Source organism: Marmota marmota, unplaced genomic scaffold, assembly GCF_001458135.2.
Source record: "Marmota marmota marmota unplaced genomic scaffold, marMar, whole genome shotgun sequence".
Taxonomy (NCBI): domain Eukaryota; kingdom Metazoa; phylum Chordata; class Mammalia; order Rodentia; family Sciuridae; genus Marmota; species Marmota marmota.
This window is the reverse complement of record NW_026000108.1, coordinates 1,879,574-1,892,145: the sequence shown is the minus strand read 5'-3', so window position 1 is coordinate 1,892,145 and position 12,572 is coordinate 1,879,574. Positions and strand designations below refer to the sequence as shown.

The window sequence follows — 12,572 nt, the reverse complement described above, 5'->3', positions numbered from 1 at the left end:
TGAATTTTAAGCCATTCCTCCTCAGCCTTCTGTTCTGGGGGCACCATCCCAACACCTGGAACTCAGCTGAAGATGGGCCCGTTGGTGCAGCTAAGGGAAGGACCCGGCACACACTCCATGAAGATCCAGGATCACCCAGAACACCTATACAGTTCTCTCTGCAATGTGCCACAAAGGATAAGGAAGTTGCTTAGTTTGAAAATAAAATCATGAGCTGATGAAACTTACTGTACTCATTATGATCCTTGGCTCCAACCTACAGAAAGGGAAGTGATCTCTACCCAGGTTTGCAGCAAAGTAGAATATTCAACCTCTCATGCCCGCTGGTTACTCATCTTCTGGCTTAAAAGAATTTGGAGCCAGGCAGATTTCAGTATCTTCGAGTCCTGTCCTGAAAAACAAAGATATCAACTTGATAAATGCTGCTACCTACACTGTTGATTACAAAGTTCAGTTTACTAATTCACCAGTCCTTCCTGTCACAAAGTGCTCTGCTGAACACTTTATGCAATTTATGTCACTAATCCCATATTCATTTTCAGAAGTAAGGATTCTTGCTGAAAATGGCATACCTGACCTCAAAGCTACAATCAGAACCATTATGCCATCTCTCTTTGTGTGTGTGTGTTGGGGACTGAACCCAGGGCCTCATGTGCTCTCATACTGAACTATACCCCCCAGCCCATCCTGCCCTTTTTGTCTGTGCAACCCTAACAAAAGCACTGTGTTAATTCCTGGGGGAAAAAATGAGTCAGGAATGACATACCTGACCTCAGCAATCAGGAGGGACAAAGCTTCCAAGGCCAAGAAAAGTCCTGAGCCTTGGGTTCTTTCTATAATTTCACTGTCTACCCTACAGATGAGCTGAGGAGACAAAAGGTCATCCATCTTGCTCCCAACACCCCTTAGGCTCCACAAGACTACTCAGAACATATGACAGTCCCAGATCCACCATAATTCCTAGGTTCTAATGCACACATTATTTATGTTTCTGGTCCCAAGAATAGCTTACATCTATGACACAAGATTTCCTCCTCTCATTTGTCCACCTCAGTGATGTATCTTCAAAATTAAAAAGAATCCAACACAAATGTCTTCCCAGAGAAGAAGGGAGAGATGCCTACTGAGCAATGGGGAATGACGGGATGCACATACCTTGGATGCTCCATAAGCCTCTTGCCTCTCACTGCATTGATATTTAGATTTTCAAATATTGCTGTTGAAGATGCATCTTGTGCCTGGCCTTGCCTGCATGCCCATCACCACTCTCAGAAGCCAGTCTCCGGAATCCTTACAGGCCCAGCTAGACCACTGGCTTCCCTGGGAGCTTCATAGCTCCACAATAATTCATTCCAAGTCAGTTTTTCTCTTTCAGGGATGGTGGGCATCAGAATCAGAGGGCAATGAAGCTGGAAGACTGGCCTTTGAAAGACCTACCCAAGTGCTGAATTTTACTAGGAAGTCAAATGGGGAGAGGGTATTCCCCGCAGAACAAGATAGAAGAAGATCATGGGGAAGATATCTCATCAACCAAAGGGTTCTGGACTACACAGGGGACAAAAGCCCTCAGGTAATAAAACAAGCAACACCTGAAAATTACAGATTACTTTTCCACGCAAGGCACTATGCTAAGGACTGCCTCATCCTGAGCACTACACCGAGTAAAAAAGCAGGCTCAATAATGGTCACTCTCTTAAACAGAGGCAACTAAGTAAGGATGATCAAGAGGGAATTAAGGGGCTGGGTTTGTGTCTCAGTGATAGAGTGCTCGCCTAGTATGTGTGAGGCCCTGGGTTTGATCCTCAGCACCACATAAAAATAAATAAATAAAATAGAGGGGCTGGGGATGTGGCTCAAGCGGTAGAGCGCTCGCCTGGCATGCGTGCGGCCCGGGTTCGATCCTCAGCACCACATACAAAGATGTTGTGTCCGCCAAAACTAAAAATAAATAAATAAATAAATATTAAAATTCTCTCTCTTTAAAAGAAAATAAATAAATAAAATAGAGGTATCGTGTCCAACTACAACTAAAAAATAAAATATTTAAAAAGAGGGAAATAATTTGCCCAAAGTCCACACTAGTAAACACCAGAATCCACGCAATTAAATACTACCTTAGTGCCAAATTAGAGATGTCCTAGAAACAATCAGAAATATGGAAATTTATTATTATTTCTACTTATTTATTTAGCGCTGGGAACTGAATGCAGGGTGCTTTACCACTGAGCTACTCCCCCATTCTCAGCCCCTTGTGCATGGTAGACCAGCATTCTACCCTCAGCCCCTCCCAGCCCTTTTTATTTGTATTTTGAGACAGGGTCTTGCCAAACTGCCCAGGCTTGCCTTGAACTTGGGATCCTACTGCCTTAATCTCCCGAGTCTCTGGGATTACAGGTATATTCCACTTAGACTGGCTGGAACATGGGAATTTAGTATGTCTAAAAAGGAACTCTTGCTTCTTCCTTCCTCTATTATACCTGGTTCTCCACCAACTTTCCTTCATCTCAGCACAAGGGCCCACCATTCTTTAGTACAGAGGCAACTCTAAAGACACTCACTATGTCCTCATCTGATAGGGCTTTGTCCACTGTGTACCTACCTCCCCTATCTCATACAAGGAGGTTCTCATGTTTATTAAAGGGGTTGAAAATGGGTAACTGATAGTGCCCTTATCGCTAAGAAAGGATCTGGAGTAGAGCAGTAGCTATTCCTAACTGGGAATGATCAGGAAGGCTAAATGCCAGAATTCCTAAAGCTGTGAGGGTGGGAGAGAAACACTCATGCCAGGGTATCTAGCTAGTTATTCTGCAACAGAGTGACACCATAGACCTAAATGAGAGAAGGCAGAAAAGAAAGAGTTGCTGAGGGTAGCTTTAATGTTAGCAATGCTGGATATGAGAAATTCTGGTGGAATGGTCCAAAGATGGACAGAAAAACTCAAATGGTAGAACTGGGGTCAGAGATTTCAGAACATGTGAATGTCTAGGGAGGGAGGGAGGTAGAGAAAGAAGATCCTGAAAGAGAATTAAAAAGCCAGAAACAAAGGTAGGAGAACGTGGATATCCATTTAGACAAAACCCAGCATTTGTAGAGCTAGGGATGTAGCTCAGTGGTAGAGCACTTACCTGGCACTCAAAGGCCCTAGTTTTGACCCATCACTGCAGACTAAGCAACCAACAACCTACTCTGTACGAGTTTCAAGGAGGAAAAAAGCAATGAACACCTTGGAAGATGCACAGGGTGGGGGTGGTGTCTAAAAGAAAGCTAGTGAGCTTAGTACAGGATGTTGAACACTGGGGAGCAAGCCAGATGAAAGCAAGAGCAAAGAGGTCATGTTCCAAGACCAAATTGTACTAAAGATCAAACAGGAAGGCCAGAGGAGGCCATATGGCATTTGAGGCCTACAGTGAGGAGCAAGTCAAGGAATTAAGTAGGTGGGTGGGATGATTAGAGGGAGGAAGGATGCCCCAGAAGGATGGAGTGCGGGAAAACTGAAGACAGCAAAGGCTGACAGTGTTCAAATCATAACAACCCTCATAAACCACACACCCTAAGGTCAGGGCATTTAAAGCTTTATGCTAGCAACAATGAATAAAGATCTTCATTTAGAGAGACTGTGTCACCTGTGTGCTGAGAGGGCAGATGGAAGATTGAACAAATCAGAATGTAGACCAGGAAGGAGACTCAGGAACCAGAGTAGAAGAAAGTGGCATGACTCAGAGGCAGTAGCAGAGTACAGGAGAGAGAAATGGGACTACCAGATGGCAACCAGAGAGCTCTCGGGCTTTCTATGTTCTGACAGATTTTCATTTTTTTCAACACAACAATCATGGTCACTTACAATGATGCCCTCCCCACACTCTAGGAGAAACGTGACATAACCATATGCATATTCATCACGTACATTTGTTGACTGTATAGCCATCATGTGCACAGCAGTGTGACCTGCATAAAGGCTAGAAACAGACTGTAAGGCAAGCAGAAAACAGGAAATGTTAGACTGGAACCAGATTCTACTAGTAAATCTCATACTACTATATTCCCAAGAGCAAAGAAAGGAAGTCAGAGACAGGGTCTGGGGTAGGGGCACAACAGAAACGGAATAAAGCACAATGAGATGTTCTCAACAAGAAGCTCTAGGTCTAGCCCAGTCCTGCAACAGGCACAGAGCCCTCAAACCATGCCAGAGCAGCAGCATCTGAATCATCTACTGAAAATCAGAACCATAACTCCCCTGTTCTGGCTCTATCCACACTAGCCAAGTGACTCCTTGTTCATTTCCCATGTGGGGGTTGAGGGGTGGGGGAAGGAGCCCAGGTACCAGGTCATTCCTTCTGTGTTGCAATCATAAAGCAGTCCCACTGTGAACTCATAAGGGGTTATCTGGATACAAGGCCTAAGTCTCCTTTGAGTTTGGACAAGCTGATCAGGGTAAGTTCTTTTTGATGGTGTTGTAAAAGCCTAGAGGTCAAATCCTACAGAACACCATTAAGGAAATCCTGACAAATCAGTGACCGACTGGGTATTGGCTGGTTCCAACTGCCTGGCTCATGTCTTCCTTTTATAAGCCACAAACTTCTGATCATTCCCATTTTAACTCTCTCTAGATGGATTTTTTTTTTAGTTGCAGATGGACACAATATCTTTATTTTTTTTGTGTGGTGCTGAGGATCTAACCCAGTGCCCCACACGTGAGGGAGGCGCTTTACCGCTGAGCTATAGCCCCAGCCCTCTCCGTGGAATTTCAAAAGCAGAATTATAGAACATATGTTAAAGAGAAAGAATACTATAAAGACTGCATGGCTCGATTGCTTTTGTAAACAGCGTCAGAAATTCAGCTATCAGCAAAGTCCAGTCTCCTACGCACTAGATGTGAACATTAAAACTGCCAATAACTTTCAAAGCTTCTTAAATGGAACTCTGATGCCCCTGTCACACCAATAACCACACCTTAGTATTCAAGAAAAATACAAGCTTCTTGATTGTTAGACTAAGGACCCCCTTGCAAATACCAAAATCCACCTGTGCTCAGGCAGTATTTGCAATATAACCTACATACACATTCCCACATACCTCAAATTATCTCTGTTGCTTATAATACAATGTGAATACTATATTAGTAGTAGTTTCAGTGGCCTGGTGCAGTGGTACACATCTGCAATCCTAGTGATCTGGAAGGGAGAGGCAGGGGGACCACAAGTTCCAGGACAGCCTCAGCAACTTAGGGAGACCCTGTCTCAAAAAACAAAAAAGGGGGCTGGGGTTGTGGCTCAGTGGTAGAGCGCTTGCCTAGCACGTGCAAGGCCCTGGGTTCGATTCTCAGCATCACATAAAAAAAATAAAGGTACTGACAACTACAACTAAAAAATAATTATTAAAAAAATAAATAAATAAATAAAAAGGGCTGGGGATGTTGCCCAGTGGTAAAGCACCCCTGGGTTCAGTCCCTAGCACCACAATAAATAAAAATAAAAATCAGGGTCAGATGTTTAAGTTAGAGATGAAAAAAAAAAAAAAAAAAGGAAAAGGTAAAGAGGAAATCCCATGAAAATAAAAAGGAGACCAGCAGATTAGAGGAAGACAACCAGTGGGAGGGAGGAGGAAAGGGAAAGGGAGACACTGGGGAACAAAACTGACCAAATTTCATTGTTATGCTGTATACACGAACAAGAATGTAACAACGAATCCCACTATTACCTATAATTATAATGTTCCAACAAAATATATTTAAGATACATAGTTTAAAATATATATATTTGTACATACAAATAAGAAAAATGGCAAGATTAAAAATAATGGTATATACTCAGCATAAACATTCCCAACCCCTTACTTTTTGTAGTGCTAGGGATCCTAACCCATGGTGAGCTCTAGGCTGAGCTATATTCCCACCCTCCCAGGTATTTCAATTCAATTGGTTTAATATAGAGATTCAGATTCCATGAATATAAAGGGCTGTCTATATACGATTTAAAAAACACACACACACAAACAACAACAACAATAAAAACACACCCACCATGGTGTTAAGGGCCTTGAACACTGGTCTCTCTTGAGCCAGCTGCTGGGATTATATGCATGCAATACTGCTTCTAGCTCTCTTGAGATTTTTGCAGGGATGAGATGAATGAATTTGGTCAAAGCAAATAGTAGTACACTATGCTTGGAGAATGAGGCATGTTCTTTATACTGGGTAATCAGGTCTCCCATGAATTTATGTCATGAGCCTGATCAAGCCCCATCAGCAATCAGGCCACAGCTCAAATCCCCAGAGGCCTAAAAGGAGCATGAAAGCCACAGAACCTTCCCATCTTTGGGCTAATGTGGTTTGTGCTCTGGAAGCCTGATAAAATGAGGTAATTCCTGGGAGCTAGGAGAAAGGGTAACATGATGAAGGAACCCTAAGGATCTACTTCTTCAGAGCTCAAAACTGCCTCAGGTGTGGGAGCTCATCAACAACCTCCCATCTTTCCCCAGAGCCCAAGGTCACTTGACCTTGCCACAAAACTCACAAGACGTGGGTGTGTTGCCTGCCCCAGTGCTGAAGGCACCAAGCAAGAAAAGGCCAGCTAGGAAGCTTAGCTGCCTCTATGTATCTTGAGCCTGAGGTCATTTGGACTGGAAGTGAGAAGACATATGGAGTGGTGTAGGTAGTGGTCAGAAGCTTCCAAATCCAATTCTTAAACCCAGATTAGCAGAAAGCAGCTAAGCAGTGTCCCATAGTGGGAATTCCCTCAAGAGTGCACCAGAGGCGGACTGATCTAAATGGAACTGCCCCAGAGCTCCTCAGCACAGGCCATCCCTCCGACTGTCAGTCACATTCATATGGAGGCTAGCTAATGAATACATATATGCTGTCACTTATGGGCTAGCCAAACCCAGTTCTAGGGACATTGATCTTGACAGTGAGATGCAGCACCCTTGCTTATGAGCTATGACAGAAGTTCTAACCCAGACCTCTTCAATTAAAGGGCTATGAATAGAAAAAAAAAAAAGCTCAAACTATACTTATTTGCTGATAACATCATTCTATATTTAGAAGACCCAAAAAACTTTACCAGAAAGCTTCTAGAACTCACAAAGTCAGCAAAGTAGCAGGGTATAAAACTAACACCCATAAATCAATTGCATTCCTGTACACCAATGACAATCAGCTGAAAGAGAAATCAGGAAAACTATACCATTCACAATAGCCTCAAAACAAAAACAAAAACCTTGGGTTCTAAAAAGTGAAAGACCTCTACAATGAAAACTACCGAACACTAAAGAAAGAAATTGAAGATGACCTCAGAAAATGGAAAGATCTCCTATGTTCTTGGATAGGCAGAATTAATAGTCAAAATGGCCACAGTACCAAAAAACACTATACAGATTTAATGCAATTCCTATTAAAATTCCAATGACGTTCTTCATAGAAATAGGAAAAGCAGCCATGAAATTCATTTGGAAAAATAAGAGGCCCAGAATAGCCAAAGCCATCCTTACCAAGAAAAGTGTTACAGGAGGCATCACAATACCAGGCCTTAAATTATACTACAGAGCTATAGTAACAAAAATGGCGTGTACTAGCACAAAAACAAATATTAAGACCAACAGAACAGGGCTGGGGATGTGGCTCAAGCGGTAGCGTGCTCGCCTGGCATGCGTGCGACCTGGGTTCGATCCTCAGCACCACATACAAACGAAGATGTTGTGTCCGCCAAAAACTAAAAAAAATAAATAAATATTTAAAAAAAAAAAAAGACCAACAGAACAGAAGATATGGAGACACGCTCACATAAATACAGTCATACTAGATAAAGGCGCCATAAAATACATTGGAGAAAAGACAGCCTCTTTAGGAAAAATGGAAATCATATGTAGAACAAAATTGAACCCCTATCTCTCACCCTGCACAAAACTCAAAGTGGATCAAGGATCTAAGCATTAGACCAGAGACTCTGCGCCTAATAGGAAAACTTAACACCCAAAAAACAAATAACCCCATCAATAAATGGACAAAGGAACTGAGCAAGCACTTCACAGAAGAAATACTAATGGTCAAAAAATATATGAAAAAATGTTGAACATCTCTAGCAATTAGAGAAATGCAAATTAAAACTACACTGAAAATAAAGATATTGCATCTGTCTATAACTAAAAAATATTAAAATTCCATCTCACTCCAGTCAGAATGGCAATTATCAAGAATATAAGTAACAATAAATGTCAGCAAGTGAGTGGGGGGAAAGTTCACTTATACATTACTGATGGGACTGTAAATTGGTACAACCATACTAGAAAGCAGTATGGAGACTCCTCAGAAAACTAGCAATGAAACCATTTGACCCCAGTATTACCACTGCTTGGTTTATACTCACAAGACTTGAAATCAGCATATTACAGTGACACAGCTCAATTCACAATACCTAAGCTATAGAACCAACCTAGGTGTCTTTCAGCAGATCAATGGATAAAGAAAATGAGGCATACATACACAACAGACTATTGTGGTATACAAAGAGAGAATATTGGGGCTGGTGCTGTGGTTCAGTGGTAGAGTGCTCGCCTAGCATGCATGAGGCACTGGGTTCCATCCTCAGCACCACATAAATGTAAAATGAAGATACTGTGTCCACCTAAAACTTAAGAATAAATATTTTTTTTTAAAAAGGATGGAATTGGAAAATATCATGCTAAATGAAATAAGCCAGTCCCCAAAAACCAGAGGCCAAATGTTCTAATATGTGGATGCTAACCCACAAGGGAGGGTGGGGAGGGAAAGAACAGAAGTCCACTGGATTGGACAAAAGGGAATGAAGGGAAGGGAGCAGGGAGGGGAATAGAAAAGACAGTAGATAGGGGCTGGGGATGTGGCTCAAGCAGTGACGCACTCGCCTGGCATGCTGGGTTCGATCCTCAGCATCACATAAAGATCAAATAAAGATGTTGTGTCCGCCGAAAACTGAAAAATAAATATTAAAAAAATTCTCTCTCTAAAAAAAAAAAAAAGACAGTAGAATTAATTAGACATAACTTTCCTATCCTTGTATATGACTACACAACCAAAGTTAGGTCCACATCATGTACAACCCCAAGAACAGAATTAGAATAAACCATAATCTATATCTGTGCAACATGTCAAAATAAAACGGTGACTGGGATTGTAGCTCAGTGGTAGATCACTTGCCTTGCATGCATGAGGCACTGGGTTTGAATCTCAGCACCACATTAAAAATAAACAAAGATATTGGATCCATCTACAACTAAAAAAAATTACATTCTACGGTCATGTGTATCTAAAAAGAACAAAAAAGAAGGAAAGCAAGTCAATGGTTATTGGCCCCTAGGGTAAACAAAGAGCATAAGAAAGAACACTAAATGGGCCTGAGGAAGTTAACCTTCACAAGAAAACTCAAAAGTCATCAGGTTCCAAAAGATAATACTGCAAGGGCTCCCAAAGATCACAACTACTGCCCACAGAATATGTCCTTCAGGTCATAAAGCCACTCCTCACTCCCCACCTCTCACCGTCTGACTCCATTTGCAGTTATAGACATGTGTCCTTTTACCCCAGATACCCTGGATATCAGGCACCTGTATTCTAGATCTTTCCTGTCAGAATGACATAATTTGATATAGTGGCAAGAAGGGTCCTGCCACTCCAGGGAATTTCTATCCATCCTCAAGGACTACCTCAAAAGTTACTTCTCTCTCTTCCCAGTCCTAATTTCCCTATTTCTTTTTCTGTCCTCCCTTAATTCGACACACATACCTCTAAATTTAATACTTACCAGGAGTTCCCTCAGCACCTGGCACAGAATCTAAATAAGATTTTTTCCCATTGAATTTATAACCAATTAAATTATCAAAATCATTAGATGCTTGAAAGAGATGGCACATAATTGGAAACAGGAAGGGTGTTGTGAGAGGAAAAAAAAATTTTTTTTCAAAGATGGGGAAAATACAGCCTTATAGCCCAAGTAAAAATACAGTCACAGGGCTGGGGTTGTGGCTCAGAGGTAGAGTGCTTGCCTCCCAAGTGTGAGGCACTGGGTTCGACCTCCAGCACTACTACCACCAAAAAAAAAAAGCCACAGCCAGGTGTGGTGGTGCACGCCTATAATTCCAGCAGCTTGGGAGGCTAAGACAGGAGGACTGAGGCCCTCAACACTCAGACCCTGTCTCTAAATAAATAAAAAATAGGGCTGAGGAGGTGGCTCAGAGTTCAATCCCAGGTACCAAAAACATATACAGTCACCATCAAGAAACAAAAGGAGACTTAAACACAGATATCATTAAGAGAGATTAGGAGAAAATACCTCTACCTGAGACATCTTTAACTTGTAAGAGTAAGAAGCCAGAACAGACATCAACAAGGTGCTGAGAAAGGAGGCAAATTTTAATAAAGATTACAAAGAAAACTGCCATGCCAAACAGCAACAGAGAAGAGGTGAAGCAGGTAGGGTACACCCAAGGCCCTAAAATTACCTCCTGAAATGGGAGAAGGGGGAAACTCAGGAACAACAAATAGATTCTTTGAGAATACAATGTAGGCATTAAGAATCAACTTTCTGAAAATATAGCACATGGACTAATTACTTTTGTGCACATTTTTTAAAAAATTGTTTTAGTTGTAGTTGGACATAATACCTTTGTTTTATTTATTTTTATGTGGTGCTGAGGATCAAACCCAGGGCCTCCCACATGCTAAGAAGCGCTTTACCCCTGAGCCACAACCCCAGCCCTTGTGCACATTTTTTTTTACCGAGTAGCACCCCAAATCTTTTCCAGACATTGGTGGGGTTCAGACTACAAGCCATATATATGGGCTTTGCTAACAAACTTTTTTTTTTGGTGGTGCTAGGATCGAAGCCAGGCCTTATGCATGTGAGGCAAACACTCTACCAATGAAGCTATATCTCCAGCCCTTGCTAACAAGTGAAAGCTGGAGTAGGGTCACATGCCTGTAATACCATCCACTCAGGAAGCTGAAGCAGGATAGCAAGTTCAAGGCCAGCCTCAGCAATTTAGCAAGGCCCTAAGCAACTTAGTGAGATCCTGTCTCAAATAAATGAAAAGGGCTGGGGATGTGGCTCAGTGGCAAAATACCCCTGGATTCAATCCCCAGTATATAAAAACTAAATAAACAAACCTAGTGAAGAACTGCCACAGTGACAGTCTCCCCAAATCCTGTCTCTTTCTAACTGGTCCCAAGACCTTTATTTATTTATTTATTTATTAATTATTATTATTATTATTATTTTAAGACAAAGATCTTGTTACACTGTCCAGGCTGGCCTCTAACTCCTGGGCTCAAGTGATTCTCCAGCTTTAGTCTCCCATGTACCTGGGATTGCAGGCCTGCACCACTGGACCTGGCTACAAAACCACGTGTCTTGTCCAGCTTCAGCAGTAATTTTTCTTAAATATAGTTCTACCTGTATTACTTCCCAGTTTAAAATTCAACCCAACCATGCAGGCAACAGAAGATAAATTCCTCTTTGCCATAGAACAAACTATCACACCAGACACTTTTCACATCTGATTCCTGCTTGCCTTCCCAATTCCACGTCTTGCCACACTTCTTGTATCATCTATATTTCAACTGCAAGAACTTCCATTTCCTATGCTTTCAGCTTCAGAAAGACCGTCACTAGACCTATGTTGTTCACTGCTGTACTCCAAGCAAAAAGCTCTGCACACAAAAGACCTCAAAATAGTGCTAACTCAGAGCATTAATGCATGAATTCTCAAAGAGAGTAAAAAAACCCTTATTTTATGTATAAAGCACAAACATACACACAGTAGGTAAAAACACCTACAGTATGTCACACTGAAATTTCACAGGTGTGAGTAGGAAAACTGAAACCACTCCTTTCAGGGATAATAATTTAAGAAAAAGTGGATAAAGACTATATTAAAGCAACATTTTGGAATCAATGTTGGAAGCTCAAGTTCAAATACAAAGCCAACAACAGCAATAGTCTTTCCACTCACATGTCCCCATTTCATCTCAAAATCATGTAAAATTGTACCCAAGGTCTCTCCATACATAAAAAAAAAAACAAACGTGAAAAATCAAAGTCAATGCTATGAGGAACCAGACCCAGTCTACTGCCAAGCAGCTGGCTGTGTGACCTTGGGCAGATCATCTCACCTTTCTGGGCCTCAGTCTCCCCAACCACTTGGGGAGCTTAAGCTGGGCTCCAAGGTTGCAGAGATGAGGCCCTAGGTCTGGCTCCGGAACCTGATGCAGAACCAGAACGAAATGAAAACTGAACGTCTGTGGGCACCGACCAGGATTAAGACAAAAACTGAAACACCCACAAAACTGCTCGCCCTAACTCTGTCCTCTTCCCTCCTCCCTCAAAGGGTCCAACGGTGAACAAGGGACGCTCACGGGGAATATCGTTTCGGGTCTTAAAATCTGACTTTCATACACCCGTGGGCAGGCGCGCCAGGGAGGGGACGGGCCGAGGCGCGCACGGGGCCGCAGGCCTCACAGTCGCACGCTCTTCCGACCACCGGCGGGCCGGGAAGCGCTCCCGGAGGCTGAGGACCTCCTCTCCGGGGCACCCTCGGGGCCCACA

General features: G+C 42.4%; 2 protein-coding genes across 4 annotated transcripts in view; both read right to left on the bottom strand.

Annotated features, from left to right (window-relative positions):
• Rnf4 (ring finger protein 4) overlaps positions 1–12,572 on the bottom strand; it is a 31,341-nt gene that overhangs the window by 18,198 nt on the left and 571 nt on the right. For 2 of the 3 annotated variants that reach the window (XM_015481887.2, XM_015481889.2), the window contains exon 2: positions 229–391. In XM_015481887.2, the coding sequence (XP_015337373.1) occupies positions 229–237 (9 nt within the window). In that variant the 5' untranslated portion in view covers positions 238–391. Of the gene's footprint in view, positions 1–228; positions 392–1,155; positions 1,801–12,572 lie in introns of those variants that run through there. The other variant, XM_015481888.2, reaches the window with a different exon arrangement.
• The window catches only part of Cfap99 (cilia and flagella associated protein 99), a 41,655-nt gene continuing 41,293 nt past the window's right edge, over positions 12,211–12,572 (bottom strand). Inside the window, exon 17 of the mRNA XM_048783968.1 lies at positions 12,211–12,229. Coding sequence (XP_048639925.1) covers positions 12,211–12,229 — 19 coding nt within the window. The remainder of the gene's footprint in view (positions 12,230–12,572) is intronic.